Raw genomic sequence first — 23,622 nt, 5'->3', positions numbered from 1 at the left:
ATTGTTTCGCGAGAATTTAGATTAAATATAGTCGCTATATACGAAAGACGCTCATTTTTAATCTCATTTAATGCATCCCAACCAAAATTATTAATAAAAGTCTCGACCAACGAAACACTGGGAAACTGCAAGAAAAAAAAGTACGCGAACCTTTCGTGATTAATCGGATAACGGTACTCGCAGGGACGCCTCGTCAAGTCTAAAAATAAAAATAAATAAGTATCTCGAAGGGTTGAGCGGATTATAGGCGGCGAGAAAGCGCGTTACGTTCATTTGCAACCGCTCTTACTTTTCATCAAGCCTGACATTTTTTCCTTCTGTCTTTTTTTCGCTCTCATTTAATTCAAGCCAATCTTCACCCTCCGCCACCTTTCTTTCTGGTTACTTCTCCCCCTCTTTTTTCCATCCTTACTATCACGGACTACGGCAAAAACTGACCCCTAAAACGTAGCCTAACTGCGAGTCGACACGTGGGTCAGGTCAAAGCATAGGCGCGTGCGTTTTGTTTCATTAAAAACACGCGGGCAGAAAAAAAGCACGTGAAAAACTTAGCCGAGACAATGCGCGAACGCAGCTGGTTAAACGCGGAAGGGTTACCGATTAACATAAAAGGGTACCATTACACGACGCGAGACGCAATCGGATTCGAGGTGAACTCGTCTAACAAGCTGTATTTATGCGCTGTTTTTACGCTGGAAAAACACACACTGGCACGACGTGACCCTCACCCATGAGATCGGATACAGACGATCAAGTAGCGTCTATAGCTGCTTAAAGCGATTCTGGAGTAATTATGGTGGATGGTGGATGGTCGATTTCGTCGGATAGCTTCTCACGGTTAACGCTTACGCAAGCACTATACATATCGGTCTCCTCGGTTGAAATTCAATTTCTTAGTTCAATCTTCAATCTTCAATCAACATTTTCGTGCTTTTCAAGTTATATTGGTATTCCAAGTAAATATGTTAGAGATCATATGACAATAATTTAATTAAATGCACAGTGGTAATTTCTTACATAGGAGACATCTTTCCTCGATGATATCGGAACTTTCTAAAACATAGCTTTTTTATGGTTAATATAGGTAACTATAACTTTCATTGTATCCATATGTAAATATAATTGTAGAGATTTTAATACGGGAAATGCAATAGCTAGTTGTTGTAATCGAATAGAAATTGAAGAAATATAATACGAATTATAATGAACATAATTCGTGAAAAATATAATCATAATATTTCCAAAAACAATTCCATTCCTTCCATAATAATTTTTGTGCCGGGAACATAAATAACATAAATGTAACATAGATGAAAGGAGGCCGATGAACATTCTATCGGCAATTTGTCATCGACTTTTCGAACGTTTCAACGTGACCGATCAGCCGAAAGGGCGCAACAATAGCAATAATCGGCTGGGCTACTAGGAAAGTTTCGAAAATCACTCCTCCGCGGGAAAAAAAGAATAAATCAAACAAAAGGATAAGAGCACGGTGGAGTCTGCGGTGTAAATCGAAAACCGACGAGAGGGTAGCTGAAAATCGTCGATAGAGTTATAAAAGTGGGCTTCGTGGCCTCTTGCCACCTCTTCGAACGCACCCCGATACCACACGAGCACACACTGGGATGCCTGTCCTCGAATACCGAACAATGCATTATTTATGTCTACCTCATAGTTATCTTCCTAATATCGGAATTCGTTTGTGGTACCAAAGAATTCACGCTTATACTCTAATCTATCATTGCTTAGCGATATATGTATATATAATATATTAATCAATGAAACATTTAAGTACATATGCACATATCATATACTTGAGTAAGGAAAACATTGTATAAATTGAAAAAGAAGGAAACAAATTAATTAGGCCATTCAGGCTGCTTGGAGGAAGGTCTTCGATAAAATTAGTATTTAATTAGTATTTAAAATATGTATTAATATTTTCAATATACTCTTGTCGATGATGTTTATCAATTTCTAACAATTTTGGAATTTGATAACTTCCATTCTGAATTATCTTCAAATAATTTCGAGATATCTTGATCAATCTTCCAATGGTTTTTAACTTACAGTACGTTATAACTAAAAACTGGACTTTACAAAACCTGTGAAACGTTACACGTACGATGATCAACAATGTTTCTACGTATAGAATTCTCGCGAGAAGTCTGTTCTTTCCTTGTTCCACTAATTTCGCCATTGCCCCCGAAATCAATCTTACAAATTTCTACGTAACGAATTCGAGAAAAACCGTTGGTGCGATCAGCATAACGTGCAGGTCTTTCAGATTACAGAGCCCAGGGTGCTATTCTAATTTACCAACGTGATTCAATTCACTATACGAAGTCGATCTCTCGATACAATAACGTTTCAGCTTTCTACCATTCTATATGTATTTTTTCTTCCTTTTTTCTTTTTTTTTTTTTGTTCTTTTATATCGTTCGGTTACTCTGATCAGTGGCGTCACGAAAGTGGAGGAAGAGGAGGAAAAATGGCAACGCGTGAAAGAAACCAGGAGAAGGAAAAAATGTATGAACACGTTGGTAATACGAGTGAAAAGTGGTGCTCGTTAAATTACAACAGTTACCGAACTCCGATTTCGCAGTGAAGAGAAACCGACGAACGAAACGAAACCGCGTGTCAGGAGTGCGACGAAGAGGGTGAAGAGTAGAGAAAGAGGGTGGCTTTATATATGCATACGAGAACATTCAGGTGTCAATCAAGAATCGAGACCTTTCGACTTTGGGGTGTGAAAATCGGACTTCTCCCGAAAAAATTTACGTATTCATTCACGCCGCCACCGATGGAAAAAGATGGAGTATAAAAGAGAAAGAGAGTGAAAGAGGGGGCGAGTGAAAAAGAAAGAATTCGAGCGAAAAGTCTGTTTGCTTTTTTACCGCTCTTGACTTCATATTCGAGAGCATATTTTTTGCGCCAACCGTCACGCATTGTTAACGTCAACTTACTCGTCTTTTTTACTTTCTCTTTCTCTCATTCGCATTTTTTTTTCTTTTTTCTTCGTGCGTCGCAACGAAAAGAAAACCGTCTGGTAAAATCCAGTACACGCTAACAGGAATTTTGTAATTTCGCTAGAATATCGTGCGATCCCGGTGAACGAATTTTGACCAATGTGATTCGAAGGGTTAGGAAGATATGTTACGGTTGCTTCAGGAATAATTGCATTTATATCTTTTCTTTTATTTCGTTTATTTTATTTCGTTTACCATGATTATTTGATCATTAGCAACGAATTCAGCAATATAGCATACAATATAAATTTCATAACCGTTCCCAATAGATACAATGTTATAAGATCTTCAAAACACTCGGTTAACTTTCGTATTTCAGCAATCTTAAATTCTGTTGTGTCGTAAATCATTAAAAACGTTTCTATATCCACTTTTATCTAATGTATGAGAAAATTGTAGTTACCAATTTAAAAGCATTCACAATCTCGTCATTAAATGAAGGTTATGACAAATATAACAAATCAAGCGATCGTATTACGCATACAAATTAGTAAAACTTCGTTTGTTTGTATTTTTCTCAAAATCCTGTTATACGAAAGAAGTAGAAGCTAATAGTGCGGACACTCTATATATTACTTCACCATTTTTTAATTAAAAAAAATATGTACATAATATGAAAAATATGTAAAGTCGAAAGATATTTTGTAATTATTCTGTCAGGTTTTTGATACGAGACATTATCGGACGACGTATTTTCCCGAGTTGGAAAAGCGCATGATACACGACCCGTTTGCCTTTCTCGTCTCGCCTCGCCACGCCGCGCGTTTTCACACTTTCTGAATGCGGGATGAATATCGGTCTGGTTCGCCGCAAGTCGAGCATTATATCGCTTTTACATTTATAAAGCTGTCACACACCAACTCATGCGTCATTGTGAAAGGGGTATTATGCTTTAATAATGGACAGCATCACATGTCAGATTCATCCGGTTAGATGGAAATGGTGCAAAGTTTATTTCGTTCCAGGACTCTGGTGTTTCCAATCGCAACGTGTCACAAAACATTTTGCACGATCGAAAATAATAATTTTATATGTAACAATGACATTATCTGCTTGCATTCTAAGATATCTTTCGATTGTTCTTTACTCCCTCATCTTCGCCATTGACTAAATGCATGATAGACTTGATATCATCAGGATAGATTTCGTGTCTCACGGTCTGAAATACCGACCTCGAAAAAGATCAGTGTTTCTTACGCCCTCTGCGATTTGCTACGGCAAATATGGGAATTGTATTCGACTCAATGATAAAAATGAACTTGTCATCTACGGAGCTTTGTGCCACATGTTCTGTAATACCGACTATTCAGAGGTTTTGTTACGCTCCCTACAATTTGTAACATAATGCCGAGTGTAATTAGTCCGTTTAAACCTGCTCTGTTATTGAAATATTATGCTCATTGTTATTGACATATTAATGCTCGATTAAATAAACCTCTAGTAATTAAATTCATTTATCTGAATGTGAATTACTATTACATGAACGACAAATCGCAAGCAGTAAAGAAAATCAGTATGATCTTAGTACATATATGAACTATTTATCCCGCGACAAGTTTAAATAAATGGAGTGCTATCGTATATTAAAAACAAACCACAGACATTATTAAATAAAATAACATAAGTAATTAAATCAGTGATTCAACTAAAACAATACTTTAATATAATCTTATATTAGAAAGTAAAACAAAATTGCCTGTGTGTCTGTCTATTTATATGCTTAGAATTAAGTTAAACAAATTTATAAATTGTTATAAGATATTATGATGACTAGGTAAAAATTAAAAATCTTGTAAAACAATTCCAAAAAAGCAGTAATTACTACAAGTTGAAATACTATATACATAGGTAAATCTTTTTTTCTTTAGGCTGAGTGATTATTTTTAACCACTGATAAATAACAATTATAGTATAATTATTTTCATCATAATTAAAATTTAATGCAAATTAACATAGTTCTAAGCCAAAAACTAGTACCATAAAAGCGTAAATTTTGTTTTAACTTATAAAAAAGCATAAAAACTATAAAAATGATTATTGTAATAAATTGTTGAAGACGTGAAATTACAATAAAAATGTAGAAATTATTAAATTTGATTAAATTTGATTGTTATAATGAAAAAATTATGTTTCATGACATCGGTGAAGGTCGTTAACTTTCGAGCAACCTTGTCAAAAATATGTAACCTGTCATCGGGTATATATATTAGGAATATTCGATCGAACTTTCGCGCAAGCTCATTTTTCTCTAAATTCTCGTAACGTAAACATCAGAAAAGGCTTTTAATTACTTATTGGAAACAATAAAATTTTTAATTTATAATATTTAAGCAATTAATATTATAACACTGTCTTTTCTATATTTCGTCAGTGGTTTTAATTCATACCATTACTATACTGAATAATGACGTCGCATGTAACAAAAATGCTAAGGGCTTAAGTGACCCCAAAACGTGGGACACAAAAAAATACATATTCTGTTATACTATCTTTATGCCTTCACTAATCTATTAACTCAATGTTAAAAGATATCTCTGTAGTAAATAACATTAGGCTAATTTATTACAAATATCACCAAAACGACTTTTTACCACAAAATGTAGCAGTTTAATCGTAAGTAGTACGTATAAAGTTCTATTTTTATAAATTCATATGGATTCTTTTTAATATTAAAGAGGAATTTATTTAATAAATTTTTATTTAATACATATCATATATAATATTTAAATGTTGATTTAATACAATAGTATGACTGATATTGTAAGTATGCGTATAACGATAAATAAGCAACCTGTAAAATATTGGAAACATGTGCCAAAATAAAATTAATTTCTTCAATTAAGTACTGTACAAACATAAACATAAATATTATGTAAGCATAAATACGTTCATAAACGTAATACGTTCATAAATGCAATGATAAAAAAAGTAATGTTGAAATAAATATATTAAAAAGGTGAAACCAATATCTTTCTTAAATAATCAACTTTCCAGTATACAAGATTAACGCTATGCGGACAAAAAGTGTTAAGCATCATTGGTAGAAGCAAGATATTCGTTGTATCTCTTCTCTTGGGCTTGCTGCAATTTCAGCAACTTCTTCATCTGTCCTTTACTGATTTCTGTACCATCAATATAATGCGTCGGTACACCCTAAACAAGACAGTTTTTTAGTTAGAAAATAGAATGTATTATTATTATAAATCTACATACATTGCCATCGAATTGAGAATATTTATCTTTTTCTAGCTTAAACATCTCAGAAGGCGGAATTTTTCTCAGCGCTTCCTTCGCTGCAGCTTCCGCTTTTCTTCTTTCCTTCTCCAACGTCCTTTCCAACTCCATTTGCTTCTTATGAATCTTCTCTTTTAATAGTTCTTCTTTATTTACTAATTTAATTTTACAAACTTCTTCATTACTATCTTCCAAACGAACTCCAATATTTGGTAAAATATCGTCACGTAATGTATCACATTCCTCAAGAATACTACTAGCTTTCAAAGCTTTAGCATGATTTCTTACTTTCTCACGGAAATTTGCCAAAATTTCAAGGTAGGGCATAACAACTTCTTCAACCTTTAATAAAATTTATAATAAGGAGTCAGAACATAAGGAAAGAGAAAATAAATGTATATAAATCATACATTTAAATTCGCGGTATTGCTGTCAACTGGAAAACCAATACTATCATGCGATGATATAACCCCAAATATAATAAACATTTTTGTAATATAAACTGCAACATCTCTAAGTAATAGTGTATTTGGTTGTTTTATTTCTTTCATGTAAATATTGCAATGCGTCACAAGATCCCTAACGGCATCAAGCGCACTCCTTGTATCAATATTGTCTATAATAAAATGTATCGTAGATTTTATTAACATACAAAATAATATAATATATAATTATATAATATAATACGTATATTAAATTACATAATAGCAAAATATATATTAGTTATACAATTACAGTGCACAATATTTGTAAATGTTCACTTACCACATAATGCGTTATGTACTAAATCCCTGGCATGATAAAACTTTTCATTTAATTCCACTTCAGATTTAGTCCATTTAGTAAAAGTATTAATATTTGTCTCTGAACCCAAAGATCTAATTTTACATTTTACATTTAAAAAGAATTCCTATAATACAAACAAGGTGTTGTACATATATTACATTATTAAATGTTGAATTAAATAATATTAAATAAAATATTCATAAAATATTATATAACAAATAATTATATTTACATTTAAAAACTTTTCATATTGAATGGCCATATGCATGGTATCATCACTGTAATCTAATGTATCTTTCCATGAATGCAAAAGAAATGCAAGCCTAAGTTGTCTTGCTGAGTGCTTTTTTAATGCATCTTGTATAGTAATGAAATTTTTTAGTGATTTTGACATTTTGCATCCTGCTATGGTCAAATGACCAGAATGAAGAAAATATTTAACCCAATTAGAATTATTATAGTATGCTTCTGCTTGTGCCATTTCATTATCATGATGGGGAAACTTCAGATCTATCCCTCCAGTATGAATATCTAAACTTTCTCCACAAATTATAGATGCCATAACTGAACACTCTATATGCCAACCTGGTCGTCCTTTACCCCAAGGGCTTTCCCACCAAGGTTCTCCTTCCTTTGAACATTTCCAAAGTGCAAAATCAGTTGGTGATCTTTTTTCAGATACCTTTGTACCACTTAAATCTCCTAACAAAAATATTAAAAGTTATCAAAAATGAACACATTCATCTTCAAAAAAAAAAGAATTTTTACCTTCTCCTTCTTGCAAACTCGATGTATCGCCATATGCTTCTGGGACGAGTTTAGCATAATAATGTTTATCCTGCTTATCAAAGGTAGCAACATCGAAATATACAGAACCATTACTTTCATATGCAATTCCATTTTCTATAATTTTTTCAATAAATGTTATAATTTCAGGTATGTATTCACTAACTCTTGTTAAAACATTTGGCCTTAATATCTAATGAAAATTTCATTATGAATTATTCAATATAATTAATAAATATATATAGTTAAAATCAAGAAAATATACTTAATATTACATTTAAAGAATCCATATCTTTGTGAAATTCCATTTCCCAATGTTGTGATAATTTGGTAAAAATAGAATGTTCTGTAACTGTAGCTCCTTTCGTTTTATCCAACCATTCTGCCAAAGGATCTCGTGCTTCTTTTAATAATAACTGTATCCATAGAAGTTACAAAGATAGTATCTTTAGATAAATTATTAAATAAAATTAATAAGAATATTATTAATATTAAATTACATAATCTCTACTTATAAATTTATTACTTATACTCTAAAAATATGAAAAATATATATATACTTCTTGATATTCTTTCATTTTTTCTTCATCTTTAAGCTTTACTACGTTTTCCAAATTTTCAATAGCTTTTTCCACATTGCACAACAATGCCTCTAGCATACATTTTTTATCTGTATCATTCGTATTCTTCACTGTATCTTCAAAAATACACATTACATATTTTGCATCATCCAGGATTTCGTCAAGAGTATGATTTTCTTCTATATATTTCTCATATAAATAATTTTGTCTAGCTCTCTTTATAATTTTATCATCTATATCAGTAATATTCATCACATATAAAATATCGTATCCAAAATAATCAGATAAGACACGCCTTAATATATCGAAAGATATATATGATCTAAATAGTGACAAAAATGATAACAAATATATAAAAAATAAATATTATTATCTATAGCATTTTAATAAAATAATACGCATTTTTTAAATACATAATTTTATACGCAACTTTGTACCTAGCATGTCCCATATGTGATGCGTCATAAACAGTAGGTCCACAACTATACCATAATATATGATTTCCAAATTGAGGAACAAATATTTCTTTCTCCCTAGTTAAGCTGTTGTATAACTTAAGAACTGAGCTGCTTTTTCTTTCTGGTGGCATCCAAGATGGTTGTAACCTTTTTGCCATTTTTAATCTCTAGAAACTGGAAATATCCAAAAGTGATGAAAACCATAAAGTATATCTTATCTATCTCATTACTTCTCTTCTAGAAAATGAAAGTTATACAATTAAACTTACCTCTTTATGAAAAGCTTCACTCAAAAATATTTCGATACAAAAATTCTGTGTACAATTGTTTTCAAAGAAATGTTTAGACAAATATACAAAGAAAGATTGTCAAATAAATATCACGTGTCTCGAATTCTGTTGCAAATTTTTACTTCTTTCCACATACATTACTTTTTCAATATATTCGCGTATAGGATATTTAGTATTAATGTTAATATATTTCTCTTAATTTAATCAAATAATACAAAATACTGTTCACATTAACTATCATTAAACTCTTGAATGATTCACGTTCGATATCCGAAAAGACACGAGGAAATCGTTGCATGTATATATCAGTGTAGAAAGAGCGTTCACATTGTGACGTTGTCTAAATGTTCTGTTATCTCCGATCTCCGATGCTTCTACTCAATCTTTAATATCATGTTGTAAGAAACAGTTTAATGTGATAATATTTGAACTGTTTGTCGTAAAAGTAATTTATTTATTTTAACTATAAACCATATGTAAAAAAAGAAGTAAACCTCATGTATAAATAATTAGTCCTCGAATACAAAACTTGCATCATCCTAACCTAATTAACAGTTTGAAATGTAATGACTTCAGTGCTTTACAATATGTGTGTGTGTGTGGGCGCGCGCACGCGCGTGTGCGTGTTCGTGTATGTATGTATGTATGTATGTACACACACACACATACACACACACACACACACATACACACACACTAACTGATGGTCTTTGACCGGATGTATATCCTTAATAATTGAATTTTTAGATAGATTTTAATATTAAATAGAGTACAGATATATAAATATTACTTTTGTCATATTACTTACTAGATCTTTTAGATATATTAGAATTATAAATATATTACGTCAATAATATTATAAATTACAACACATATATGTAGTCATATACCAATAACTTCATTCTTGTTAAACAAATTAATATACCCACATAACTTGAAATAAAATTTTAGTTATATCAGTAGGTGATATATTTTTATTCAAATTCTTGTATAAAGTACATGTCATTATAATAAATATCTTTATAAACATATTTTTCATATTTCAAAGGTTCTGTAAAAATACGTGAAATGTTCCACACATTTATGAACTTAATATTATGATTTTTTTTTAAATGTGATATTATGCATAAAAATCCTTGTTTCATATATGTATTAAAAAATTTACATCATTTTATTATATTAAATTTTAAGATCACACATAGATAACATACAAAATAAGCACTTTGGAATGTGTATAATTCATATTCATATATAAAATATTAATCTTATGTTATATATAAAAATATAGAATGCAAAATGTTAGCTAAAGTTTTTCAGACACATACCTTTTTTTTCAGAACAAAGTTCATTATATTGTTAAATATATAGATGTTTAATTATATATATCCTGCTTTATCCTTATATTACTTTAAGTACGACAGTTTTTCTACATAAAATGATTTTATTGTTTTTATTATTTTTTATCTTGATCAAGATTGACTATTCCAGAGAACAGTATTTTTTGAAAAAATCATTTTATCATTTAGTAAGTATAATTGATTCAACATTTAAGTTAAACAAAAGTACGTGTTGCCATTTTAGGATTGTTATTCTTTTCTTCTCTGTTAGTAATTATTTGTTCAGTTTTTATACTTTCATATATAATTTAAATGTAATAACAAAACATCTCATTTAAAAATTAATATTGTATTATCTATGTTCTTTATTTGTCTCTTCTTCCCATTCTTTGCCTGGCCTGATAAATTCTAAGTCACTAGCATCCTCAGAACTTGAAATATTATCGTCATCAAAATATGGTTTTGTAACTTCGTTTGGTTGCATATGTCCTAAAAAAAACATGAAATAACCATACAAATAATCATATAATTAATCATAATAAAAATATAATACGATCCTGTATTAATAATTTGTAATAGATATTTCAAAACTCTGTCATTCTACATATTAAGAGAAACTGCAAATAGTTGCCTTCTAAATTTTTACAAATATTTAAAAAATAAATATTTAAAAGACTTTTATATGCATCACTTTGTTATTATACTTACCATTCAATGGTCTTCTAAATATTTCAATTTCTTTTTCATCATCATCAAAAAAGCTTGTTCCATCTTTTAAAAGACTAAACGCATATCCATTCCAATTATTTTTTTTTAAATTTTTGGAAGATTTACAGTTAGCACAAATAAAAATAGAACATGCAATAATTCCCAAACATACAGTGGCTGCAAAAATATGATTTAAAATTATATTCTAATAATACGTTATAACTTATGTGTTATATATATTATAAAAATATTGATTATCTTACTTATAAGAACTATAAAAACAATTCTAGGCATCCCAAGAAAGTTGTCATCATATTTTAATTTGAATATCAAATGCGAAACACTATGTACATCTGATGTTATAAACAATTTAGTCTGTTGAATATATCCAGATGCGCTAGCACTTATAATATGAGCACCAGGTTTGAATAAAAACCAGTAAGCTCCATTTATTCCACTTCTAACATGATGCACTGATTTATTGTATGATAAAATAGCATTTTCAATTGGCTCATTGTTCTCATTAAGGACAAATCCTTTTACTCCTTCATTAAGCTTTTCTATCATCATTAATAAACTAGCCTTATTATCTTCCCATATATTTCTTGAATCATCAGTGTTGCAACAAGTAACATATACATCAAGCATCAAAGTACTCGTATTTAAATAAAGATAATCCATTAAAGAATGTTTTCTTTTTCCACTTATACCGATGCCAGCATGAATAATTCCATTAGAATCTATATTTAAATCGTGATCACATTCTGGATTTTTAAAAGTCATGTTCATCTTATGTTTAGTATATAATGATGCTAAATCTTGCAATACATCATTATCATCGGTGTTATATATCTGTTCAAATATTTTTCCATACTTTCCCGCAAATGGAATTTCAATATGTTGCGAACCAATATTTAAATTTATTGCTAATACAGCATTAATGTTTTTGAACCAATTAATTAGTGTACTTGCCTCAGTGCTTAGTCTATCATTGATAGGAAATTGTAAATTGTCCACAATGAATGAATCACAAGTTTGATTATCATTAGAATTTTGAGATAAATCCGGTGCAATGTATATCGTAAATTTATCTAAATAATTTGTAATTCTAGTATCTTTCCGATAACGATCTAGTAAATAGGTCGCAAAATTAAGTAAAATTTTAGATGTTACAGGTGCACCATTTGAAATACCAGCCACGAAGGCTATAGATGGTCGACCAATGCGTTTGTAATTACCTTCAGTTCCAATTTCTAAACATATTATTCGAGTGCCCGTTTGTGATTTACCAATAATATGTAAAGTTGATAATTGTGAATATTTATTGTTCAGATTAATCAAAGCTTGATTTACAACATTTGTCTCTTGATCGTTATCGTATTTTTGGTGTTTTGCTTTTTCTACATGACGTTTCGTCAATTTAATGTGAAGATCAGTTATATTTTTATCATCTACATGGACTTTAATAGACTGTTCTATATAACCTTCACAAACAAATGTTAACGAATATTCACCAGGAAGAAGAATAATTTTAAAATAAGCCATGTTTTTAGAAACATGGTAACTATTTCCAATCTTAACTACAGTTTCTCTTAAGGGAGCATCGTCAGTATCTGTTACCACTGCTCGAACACCAGTTGTCAGACCCTGAATAAGTTGCTTCAAGGGCAATAAATTTTCACGCCAAATAATTGGAATAGATCCTGGAAGTGGATATTTACAACAAGCCATGTTGATACTTATCTACAAATATAACAGATTGTAACAGATTAATATACAAATAATATAAACTAGAAATGATTTTATACATTAATAAATAATTACTTACTGTTGGTATTTTATACTGATTTTGAATATAACTCTGTACTTTTTTAACATCATTGTTAATAAAACTGCAAGTTTCTTTTTGTATTGAATGTTCATAATTTTTGGCCAGAGTTTTGTACACATTCAAGCTATCATCTGTATAACTAAAATAAGAATATAAGGTATTATTATCTTAAATTATGTTATACTATTTTAAATTTGAATCATATAATATAACAAAAAAAAAAAAAAAAATACGTAAATATATTTTATTATACTATATATTAGTATATTATATCAGTAACTTAAATTTTCGTTACCTGACTTCAAGTGCTCCACTTCCTAATATTATTATTACATCATATTTTTCATTAGATAACATTGTTTTAAATGCATTAGTAATCATGTTCAATTTATCTGATGTAGCATTATTATTTTGTAGCAATAGCCTTTTGCCTATTTCATCATCTACAATAGGATTACACTCTTGAGCATTTGGCACTATATTATCAAAATCTGGATCTATGTAGGGTACAAAATGTAATACAGAGTTTTTCAATATTCTTTCTATAGGGGGATCTCCAATTTGATTTCCTTTCAGTATATGAGTTGCTAATCGTAACAGCATTTCTCTACCAATTGGTTGAGATGCAAATAGACCCCCAATTAAACCAATATGATATTTATTTTCTTCTGGTGCACCCATCTATAATTAATAAATTTGTAACTATTTTTTTATAATCGTAAAACGTAAAATTTGGAATAAATGGCTATATATTTTTTAAATGATATGCTCACATTATGTGTAACTTTTAAAGAACGAATATCTACACTGATTAATGACTCCCCTTGAGCTTGAAATTCTGCAATGTTTGGTTGATCATTTTCTAATTGATTAAATTTATCACTTAACTCGACATTTGTTAAATAAATATTGTCTAAGTTTGTCATTAACCGAAAATCATAAGCAGATGACCTGAAATAGAAAATTATTACATAAAATACGAATATATACCAAATTAAGAAACAAAAATTTGTTTTTATATTAAGTATGAAAAAATTAATATGTAATTAAAAAAGATCTATTCATTAAAATACTTGATGATAAGGAAACACATAAAATGATTATACAATAAAGCATTCTAATAATCAGTTCTGCTTCTATTAAAATATAATTGTAATTTACTTTATTATAGTCGAAATATATTTTATAATATATTAAAATATTTACTTCCGTGAAGTTTTTAAATTTCTTCCTAAAATGAAATTTTTATAACTCCTTATCAAAAACAATCCTTTTTAACATTCAACAATATATAAGTATCATTATTCTGGAAATTGCAATGCTTATAAGAATTATATTAAAGTACTTTCTAGTCTTAAGAAAATCATAAAATTATATGTTATATAGTTATACCAGTGTTGAGGATCATCTCGCATTAATGAGAAATCCAATACTACTCCTTCTCCAATATTAAAATCATCTGATACCACTGCAATTTGCGTTTGAGATTCATACCCTACTGCACTGGCTGTAACATTATATTTGCCTGGGACTAAAAGACGCCAATAATCTCCATCATTGGCTGCATAGATATCATGTTTAATTCCTTCTATAGATATTTTAGCATGAGGTATAGGATTTCCAATTGATGAACGTATTACTCCATGTATTCCTTTATGAGACTATAAAAAAAAATGTATAAGTATAATGAAAGAAATAATTATTTTTGTAACATGCTATACATATTAATACATAAATACCATTTCAATTAAACGTAGGAGAGGTTCTCTATTTTGTAACCAATACTCTGGTAATTCAGTTGCATTTGGAAATTTTGTACATCCTACTTCTATCGTAATTTCAAAATCATTGCTATGAACGTAATTATAATCTTGCATGCCTCCATTAACAGAATACCAAGCAGCCCCATTGGTTATACCATTTGGAAAGCTTTTCTCTAATACATTTTGTACTGTGTTTAATCGTCCATTTAAAAATGAAGGACATGGTTCTCCAAGATGCATACGAGGATGAGCATTTGAATATGCTAATGCTAAAGCTTTGAAAACTTTATCATCCGGACTTAGATTTTCATTATCATACATGTATTCTGGTTTATTATCATATGGATAATTTGCCACTAATGCTCCTCCATGAAAATTAGCAGAAAGTACAAATGGAATACTTGCAATCCAATTCATTACTGCTTTCGTCTCAGGTTCTGGTTCTTTATTATACTGTAAAATATAAAAATATAACTAGTAATCTAAATTTATAGAATCAATAAACATTTAATAGATATAAATATAAAATGTGCTAAATCCGTCAAAAGTGAAACAATAAAAAAGTGGAAATTCATACATTATTTGTTTCATATTGATCAGGAAAATTTCTGTTGAGATCAACATTTTTAGCATTTGTTCTTCCTTCATATATATTTTCTTCTCTAGAAATTTCATAACCATCTGGATTCATGCTTGGCATTACATGTAGTCTGACACTCTTTAATATTTTCGTAACTCTTTTGTCAGTTCCAAAATTTTCACAAAGGAACTTCAACAGCATTAGTAAAATTTCTCTGCCAACAACTTCATTCCCATGCATGTTTCCTATATATTTTACTTCAGGTTTATTTTGGCTATGTTTACCAGGATTTTCTGTTATTTCCATAACATATAACTGACGTCCTTTAACAGACTCTCCTATACTATAAAGCCTTGTGATATTTGGATAATTCAAATTTAATTCTTTCAAGAATTTTTCCATTGCTATGTAATTATGATGTTTGAATTCCGTATTATGGAGAAAACCATATTTGTCAGTAGGTCTAATAAATTCCTCAACTTCATCTGACTTTAATTTTCCTACAAATTAACATAATATTACAAAACAATTAAAACTATCGTATTGTAAAAATAAATGTCTTAAATAAAAAAATTAATAGTTCAACAAAAAGTACATATGTAAATATATCTTCTATAATAAACTTTTCATATGCATTAAAAAGACAAAAATAAATTATGAAAAACATGAAACTAAAAATTTAAAAAATATGCAACTATTACAACATTTACAACACAACACAAGGTATAGAGAACACAAAAAACCAAAGAAACAATAAATAATATATTATAATAATATTCAAGATGTATCACTACTTGATGGATAAAAAATATAGGAAAAGGCTGGAAAACATTTGAGAAAACTAACTCACTGTTTGAAACAAATATAGTATTTTATTTTTTAATTTTTTAGACATTATACATTCAATTTGATTATATTATGCTATACATCAAATTACAAATATGATCATAAACATCTCTCAGTGTTTTACATATTTTTGTTAATATTAATAAAATTACCTAAAGATATTTACGTTTCATACTAAAAATCTTTGGATATATTTTTCATAATTCATACATATTTTCTTATATATGTATCTCATTTACTTCATAAAAATGAGATTAACATATTCTTTACATTTAATGAAATAAACCTTCTACTTTTAGTGTGTAGTTTTTCTTGTTTATAAAGTTTAATCTGATTTTCATAATACAGATCTTTAAATGAACATTTAAATGAACACATGAAATTTAAGGAAGAGATACTACAAAATATTTTTATAATCATTTTTAAAAACTTTATTTGTTATGTTATTTGTTCTTGTAATTGTTCACTAATATAAAAGAGAGCATTCAAACAAAAAATAAATCACGATTTGCTATTTGTTCGATAACATAAAAGTTATTCACCTCAAAAATGTGAGTGTTACAAGAAGATATGTTTTTGATGTGCAGTAATGCTTAGTTCTCACAATCCAATTGTACATCTACAAAGTATTTAGACCAATTGTTTAAAATTATAAACTTATTACATTCTTTTTTATTTAACAAACTTTTGCATTTAAAATATCTTTCCCTAGATACAAAACAGGACAAATAAATTTAAAAAACAAATAAAAAATAATATAACAAATAAACGTAAACATAAAAATAATAAAAATGATTAACAAATTTATGTTTAACATATGTTTATGCTCCAATTAGTTCATAAGTAAATAACTTTCACTGTAAATAATTATTTTTGTGCAAATCAGAAAGTTTCTTTATCTTTTTCTCCATACCTTGTGTGTATCTTTTTTATATTTGCTTATATTAAGGACATAAACGATAATAAAATGTATAGAAATGGCAGTATCACATACTCTTGTGATATAATCATATCAGTGCTGTAAAATGAAAATAAGAATGATGATAAAACTAATTCATGAAACAAATAATAAATTCATATGTAAATATAAAAAATAATAATTTCGTTTCATTTTCAATTTTATGAGAAAACAAATAAAAGACAAGAAAATTCTTTAATTACGTATATGTAAATATAACTAGTAATTCATATCATCATAAGATGGTATTAGTTTATACAGTGCAAAATTCTGATTAGGAAGTGGGAGTGTATGAACAAAAGGAGCATCCTGATTACCTTGATCATCATAAGTATCCTGTGTTAAAGTGAAATTGACAATAGTTGGTTCATCCGATTTTACTGTCACATTTATTTGTTCACTTGGATGATATCTAAAATCATAAAAAGTTGATATATAGATCAAACCTTACTAAACAAAATACTAGTTTTGTAACAACGTTATGTATACTCACGCCCATGCTTCTGCATGCATGTTATATGTTCCAGGCAGTAACAAACGCCAATATTCTCCATGAGGTGTAGTGGATACATTATGATTTATTCCATGCACAATGATAGTTGCTCCTTCTATTGGTTGCCCATTTATATCTCTTACAAGACCTAAAATTATAAAATATAAATTAATATATACCATCGTTATTAATAAATAATTATACTTAATGAATATTTAAAGACCTGTTACTCCAATATGGGCTTGCTCGAGATATTTTATAAGAGATTCCTTATTTAATCTCCAATGTTCTGGCATTTCTGAGGCATATGGATATTTACAACAACTAAGTTCAAATGTTATCTCAAGTGCATTGGAGCGAGCATAATTGAAGTCTTGCATCCCTCCAACAACTTCATACCTAAAACAGATAAAGTTTAATAACATTTTCTTCACAAATAATATTTTCCAAAAACAAATAATTCAGATATGTATGCTCACCAATATGCACCATTGGTAACACCACCCTGAAAAACATCAGAACTGCATGCTGTACCTGTACGCATTTGTGGATGATTATCTGCATATGTATGTGCTAAATATTTGAATAACTCATCATCTGGACTTTTACTTTCAATACAACAAGATCCTTGAATGCTAAAAATCAATACAATATATAACTTTTATAAAATAATAAGTAAAATTTCATAATTTATTTTATAATTGCATTTATTATTATATTACCCAGAATCATAAGGATAACTTGCTACAACAGCACCTCCATGAAGATTTCCTGATAATACAAATGGTTCTGTAGCAATCCAAGTCATCATGGCTACTGTTTCATTCTGACGTCCATCTAATATAGTGCCACCTTGTTGGAGATAATTAGTTCTTCTATTAAACTGATCTGGAAAATTCCTATTTAAATCAACATGATTTGCATTTTCACGACCAGAAAAATCTTTTCTCGAGTCACAGTTTCCTTCCTAAAAGTTCAAAAGAACATTAGACCAATATATGCATGGATTTAAATTAACTTAAATCATAAAGGGAAATAATAACAAAAAATAGAAACATTACCGCTGATTTTTCAAAGCCATCAGGATTCATTGACGGCATAAGGTAGATATCAGTATTATTCACTAATTTTGTAATTCTTTCATCTTTCCCATAATTCTTCAAAAGATATTGAGCAAGATATACTAATAATTCTCTACCAACAGTTTCATCACCATGCATATTAGCAACATATTTCACCATCGGTTCACACAGTTTTCGTTCCTTAACATTTTCAGAAATTTCAATAACTAACAAATCTCTGCCTTCCACGGATTTTCCTATGGAAAACACTCTTGCCAAATTTGGATATTTTAGAACCAATGAATTAAACAACTGTTGAAGCTCTTCATAATTTGTGTAATGTGGGATGACAAAATCCTCATCTAATTTGTTGTCAGAATTTATCACAAAACCATTAATAATTCCAATAATTAAGAAAAAAAGTAACACGATGTTATAGATAATACGTGCGTGTACCATATTTAAATATTTATTAGCGTAAGAATATAACAAGCTTTTTTGACTTTAACGAAACATTCTACACAATTCACGATGTCGGTGTTAATATAGCATAAAAGTACTGATGACGTCCACAAGTGCGAGCGTGGGCAGAGTAGGGTAGAAGATTACTAGGAATGATATAGATATATGTATATGTATAATTTTTCATTGAGAATAAAAACATTTATTGTTCAATTATTTTATATATATTATATATATATATTATATATATATATATATTACATGTGTAACATCTGTATTATTTTTTAAATTTCTATAACAATTTCTCGTAAAAAATCACAGAAATTTTAATGAAAGAAAAATGAATTCTTGTATATGTGTAAGTAACATAGTAAGAAACGTTTTATTTGTATGTATATAACATACTGTACATGGATAAAAATTTTTGATAAGAATAATTTTTCTCTTCCTTTTCCTTTGTGATACCAAGTATTTACATATGTATGTATACATAATATATATAGTTGAAATAGTTCATAAATTACTAATGATATTCTTAAATATATATGTATATGTATATATAATTTTGAGTTGGCAGTAAAAAGATGTTTATAACTAATTTATATGAAATCTTAGTTTAAAGATATCTTGGTATAATTCAAATTAAATTCTAAAGACAATATTGAATAAATAATTGATAAGGGAAAGTCAAATGCATATTAGTTTATTTCAAATATTCTAAGTTTCTTATTTCTTATCTTTTGTTAGATATAACGATAAAACTTTGTTTCAATATTAGAAACATTGTAATTTCACTGAAAATTATTTCGAAAAATATTGTCGGAGAGAGGTTATGATCTTACTTCTACGAATTTTATTCGATTGCTTACAAAATGTACACAAATTATTTTATGTAATAGTAGATAACAATTTGTATGACTTCAGTGAATAATATTTCGAAACATGTCTAACAGCAAAGAAGAAAAACAGTAAGTTGTGTAAAAATATTAATAACCAATTAAAGAAAATAGAAAAATAAAAGGTCATTCACTATTACAAAAAATTTTAGGTATGGTTTAATTTTACCTAAAAAGCAACAACGTATTGCCCCAAAGGTAAGCAACATATTTGGCGATAATAATGATTCGGATGAGGAAGATGGTACAGATTGGGTTAAAAAGGCTCTTCAGGCAGAGGGAGAAAAAAATAAAATAAAAAGGCAAGTAAGATTAAATATGCAAAAGGCTTTAAAGGAAGACCCAACAATATTTCAATATGATGAAGTATATGATGACATGGAAAGGACAAAAGATCAGTCCAAAACTGCAAAAGATGAAAAAAAGAAACCAAGGTATATTCAAAATCTTTTAAAAGCTGCAGAGCGAAGAAAAAAAGAACAGGAATATAGAATAGAAAGAATGGTTCAGAAAGAACGTGAAGCAGAGGGAGAAATGTATGCAGACAAAGAAAGTTTTGTTACTTCTGCTTATAGAGCAAAATTAGAAGAATTTAAGAAAATGGAAGAAGAGGAAAATAAAATGGATAAATTAGAAGCTATTGCAGATGTTAAAAAGCAACAAGATATTTCAGGATTTTATAGACATTTGTATGAACAGACTGTTGTTCAATCTTCAGAGGAATCTGGAGTTAAGAATGATACTAATGATAATAAAACTAATTTAGATAACAATTTAGAGGATATGAATAAAGAAATAAATATCAATCACAACAAAGATCAGGTAAAAAATAAAGAAATAAAAAAGAATAGACAATATAGGCAAAGAAAAATAGAAGAAGATAGTGATACAGATACTGAAATTCAACAGAAAATGGAAAATAAAGTAAAAACTCCTGTACCTGAAAAACGTAAAAATGTTGAAAGGGAATCTGAAAGAATAGAGGAACCTGATGTTAAAAAACAAAAACAACAAACTGAAAGTGCTAAACTTGAAAAAAGTTGTAATGAGACCAAAATAGAAAATCCCATAAATTCAAAGGATGTGGAAAAAATATTAGAAAATAGTAAAAATGATGAAATTGAAAAAATAAGTATTAGTGCAAAAGAAAAAATAGAAGCAGAGAAAAGAGAGAGATCTAAGATTTGGGAAAAAAGAACAGTTGGGCCTGTATTTGAAGCAGCATTGCAAAGATATTATGCTAGAAAATCTATGAGGTTATCAGTTGCATAATTTAATGTCACTATAAAGTGTGTGTACAAGGAAGGAATTGTTTGTCTATGTATCTGTGTGTTTAAGTACTAAGTAATTTCAGCAATCTTTTGTTTAGGAAAACGATTACACTATATGTATGATAACATTTTTTTAATATAGCATTTGTAATATAAAATTGTATAGAAATTGCACTAATGATACACTGTATTCCGGAAAAACGTCTGTCTTTTCAATATTATAAAATATAAATTTCTATACATAGAAACAAATGATGGCACATTATAATTATAATATACCTCTTTAAATTCTACAATATTAACATACAGTAATGAAAACATAAATATTTTTCTTAATTTTAAAATTATTTCAAATATTAAACTTAATTTTTGATATTTAATAATGCTTGCAAAAATTTTTTATGATGAAGTTATAATATTAGTTATTTCACAAATGAATAATCAAAAATATTTTGTTCCTATATTACTTATTATAAATTGCATAACTTAAATATTTCATTATTAAACAAAGGTATAAGTTATATCATTCAGTTTCAATAAGATGAAATAAGCTGTGGCTCCATATGTCCACTATCACCTAAATTTCTTAGTGTTACTCTCCCATTAGATCGAATAGATACCCATGTAATACTTCCATGATTTAGACTTAAACGCAACCAACCCTCAGGTGGAAATTGCAATGCTCTGAAACACATAATAAAGAAGCATTTAATTCTGTGTATTAATACGTTCGCTACCTAGCCCGCGATTTCGCTCTAAAAGTCCGACTGCACGGTATTTTCAGACTGGGCAACAAACACGTTACTATTACGCGAATATCATTTTTTATGAATAGTTACCGGCATACAAAATATCTAATAACGTTTGCATGGCAAACAAGAATAACATATGAATCCTTTTCCTGGCTGGGTTCTGGACGATGAAAATATTTTCTAAATGCAGCTTCTATTCTAGGTCCATCTTCATAAACCTAAAATATATTACATAATATTATAATATAATAGAAAAAAAATAAAAATTCCCATAATAACATAGTATACTTACAACGACTTCAGAGTTCCAAATATCAATTGGTGGATCAGGTGCAATTGGCATACCTTCACTAAGAACAGAATCTTCCTCAACAATTATATCGTTAAGATATTTTTTTATAATTTTAGCAGTTTCTTTAGCTCTGACTATTGTTGATTGTATAATCATGGAGTATGGTAATCCTAATTCCTGTAATCTTTTTCCTGTTGCTTCAGCCTGTTGTCTGCCTTTGTAACGTATATTTTTACACAGTAAATGACAAAACTTAATATATTTATAAAATTATAAAATATTAATATATATGACATAATAATACATAAATAACATGAGAGATACCAACCAAGAGTTGTAAGTATTCGATCTGAATCCGTTTTACCATTTGTATTATATTGCCCATGACGGATTAAAATTATGTGATGTCTAACATTTGATTGTTGTTTGTCGTTTGTAATAGATCTCTTTTTACGTGACTCTTTATCACTTTCATTGTTTAATTTAGCTACATTTGCTAGCCATTCTGAATGTCGTCTACAAATAGACACAACAAATTATAAATTGAACTTTTAAATAGTAGAAATAAATTCTAAACAAAGAAAAAAAAATGTTTTACACTATCCAATGAATATGAAGTAGATGAAAATTTACAAATACTGGAATAATATTTATTTTAGCAATATACATGTATACAAAGTATATTTAGTACAGGAATTTTATTTGTGATATTTATTTAATTTGACGTAAGAAAAAGGAACGAAAGAGGGCCTTAATTATATATAATTATTAATTTGTAGAATCAATAATATTTTTATAAATAAATACAATAGCAGTAAAGAATATAACCTATCCCAATTATGATCCCATCTGCCCCAGGATGACGGAGGTATTATCCAAGATTGTTTTTCTGATGATTGAGTATGATCGTTTTCATTTGGATAAAAAAGAGCTGCACCACCTATCGCAACAAATCCACCGATCCATTTTTTAAAATTTAAACGTATAGGCATTATTGTAGTAAATTGCAGCGACTAAATTTTTTTAACGATTTAAACCAATACTGCTCATCTGTGGAACGTATTTACGCGATCGCTATCTATATACCTTCTTTTATAATAGTTATAAAAACAGTAAATATGTTTTGTTAAGAGGCGAGATAAGTTAAATGCTATTTCAATATCAGTGATGAGATCAGAAAGATAAAATTGGAGAATTTTCCCATACTT

The 23,622-nt window shown here is 28.7% G+C and overlaps 4 protein-coding genes across 5 annotated transcripts; 1 reads left to right on the top strand and 3 right to left on the bottom strand.

Annotated features, from left to right (window-relative positions):
* Positions 1-5,696: 5,696 nt before the first annotated feature.
* LOC100750155 (cysteine--tRNA ligase, cytoplasmic) lies at positions 5,697-9,752 on the bottom strand. The gene is made up of 10 exons (XM_003490347.4): positions 9,144-9,752; positions 8,854-9,048; positions 8,396-8,738; positions 8,111-8,251; positions 7,818-8,028; positions 7,282-7,751; positions 7,029-7,173; positions 6,674-6,879; positions 6,243-6,605; positions 5,697-6,182 (listed from the first exon to the last, which is right to left on the bottom strand). The coding sequence occupies exons 2-10, from the start codon at positions 9,030-9,032 to the stop codon at positions 6,057-6,059; spliced, it is 2,184 nt and encodes a 727-aa protein (XP_003490395.1). The 5' UTR covers positions 9,033-9,048; positions 9,144-9,752; the 3' UTR covers positions 5,697-6,056.
* A 558-nt stretch (positions 9,753-10,310) lies between these two features.
* LOC100749957 (carboxypeptidase D) lies at positions 10,311-19,325 on the bottom strand. 2 transcript variants are annotated; one of them, XM_012386842.3, is made up of 15 exons: positions 18,742-19,325; positions 18,403-18,647; positions 18,160-18,315; positions 17,904-18,079; positions 17,681-17,828; positions 17,505-17,599; positions 15,381-15,883; positions 14,780-15,256; positions 14,433-14,701; positions 13,814-13,991; positions 13,336-13,721; positions 13,038-13,179; positions 11,473-12,952; positions 11,210-11,386; positions 10,311-10,990 (listed from the first exon to the last, which is right to left on the bottom strand). In XM_012386842.3, the coding sequence occupies exons 1-15, from the start codon at positions 19,198-19,200 to the stop codon at positions 10,854-10,856; spliced, it is 5,028 nt and encodes a 1,675-aa protein (XP_012242265.1). In that variant the 5' UTR covers positions 19,201-19,325; the 3' UTR covers positions 10,311-10,853. The 2 variants fall into 2 exon arrangements, with proteins under 2 accessions (XP_012242265.1, XP_033177132.1); XM_033321241.1 differs by lacking the exon at positions 10,311-10,990 and adding an exon at positions 11,087-11,118.
* Positions 19,326-19,950: 625 nt separating this feature from the next.
* On the top strand, positions 19,951-21,618 carry LOC100749837 (nuclear speckle splicing regulatory protein 1). Its single transcript, XM_003490344.2, has 2 exons — positions 19,951-20,171; positions 20,252-21,618. The coding sequence occupies exons 1-2, from the start codon at positions 20,146-20,148 to the stop codon at positions 21,369-21,371; spliced, it is 1,146 nt and encodes a 381-aa protein (XP_003490392.1). The 5' UTR covers positions 19,951-20,145; the 3' UTR covers positions 21,372-21,618.
* On the bottom strand, positions 21,489-23,619 carry LOC100749717 (serine/threonine-protein phosphatase PGAM5, mitochondrial). Its single transcript, XM_024368305.2, has 5 exons — positions 23,243-23,619; positions 22,743-22,930; positions 22,415-22,629; positions 22,210-22,340; positions 21,489-22,054 (listed from the first exon to the last, which is right to left on the bottom strand). The coding sequence occupies exons 1-5, from the start codon at positions 23,404-23,406 to the stop codon at positions 21,904-21,906; spliced, it is 849 nt and encodes a 282-aa protein (XP_024224073.1). The 5' UTR covers positions 23,407-23,619; the 3' UTR covers positions 21,489-21,903.
* Positions 23,620-23,622: the final 3 nt, after the last annotated feature.

Source organism: Bombus impatiens, unplaced genomic scaffold (assembly GCF_000188095.3).
Source record: "Bombus impatiens unplaced genomic scaffold, BIMP_2.2 scf_0418, whole genome shotgun sequence".
NCBI classification, from domain to species: Eukaryota; Metazoa; Arthropoda; class Insecta; order Hymenoptera; family Apidae; genus Bombus; species Bombus impatiens.
Note: the sequence above shows the minus strand (reverse complement) of the source record. Positions and strands in the feature narration are given on the sequence as shown.

Excerpts from the sequence above, each read along its gene's own strand:
- LOC100750155 (XM_003490347.4), bottom strand. The coding sequence starts at position 9,032 with ATGGCAAAAAGGTTACAACCATCTTGGATGCCACCAGAAAGAAAAAGC. Across the intron at positions 8,252-8,395 it reads AAATGAAAGAATATCAAGAA|TTATTATTAAAAGAAGCACG; the intron begins GTATATATATAT and ends CTATGGATACAG. Across the intron at positions 7,174-7,281 it reads AATATGAAAAGTTTTTAAAT|GAATTCTTTTTAAATGTAAA; the intron begins GTAAATATAATT and ends TTTGTATTATAG.
- LOC100749957 (XM_012386842.3), bottom strand. The coding sequence starts at position 19,200 with ATGGTACACGCACGTATTATCTATAACATCGTGTTACTTTTTTTCTTA. Across the intron at positions 17,829-17,903 it reads AGCCCATATTGGAGTAACAG|GTCTTGTAAGAGATATAAAT; the intron begins GTCTTTAAATAT and ends TTATAATTTTAG. Across the intron at positions 15,884-17,504 it reads GGATACTTATGATGATCAAG|GAAAATTAAAGTCAGATGAA; the intron begins GTAATCAGGATG and ends GTTAATTTGTAG.
- LOC100749837 (XM_003490344.2), top strand. The coding sequence starts at position 20,146 with ATGTCTAACAGCAAAGAAGAAAAACA. Across the intron at positions 20,172-20,251 it reads AACAGCAAAGAAGAAAAACA|GTATGGTTTAATTTTACCTA; the intron begins GTAAGTTGTGTA and ends AAAAAATTTTAG.
- LOC100749717 (XM_024368305.2), bottom strand. The coding sequence starts at position 23,406 with ATGCCTATACGTTTAAATTTTAAAAAATGGATCGGTGGATTTGTTGCG. Across the intron at positions 22,630-22,742 it reads TCGAATACTTACAACTCTTG|GCAGACAACAGGCTGAAGCA; the intron begins GTTGGTATCTCT and ends TACGTTACAAAG. Across the intron at positions 22,341-22,414 it reads TTTGGAACTCTGAAGTCGTT|GTTTATGAAGATGGACCTAG; the intron begins GTAAGTATACTA and ends AATATATTTTAG.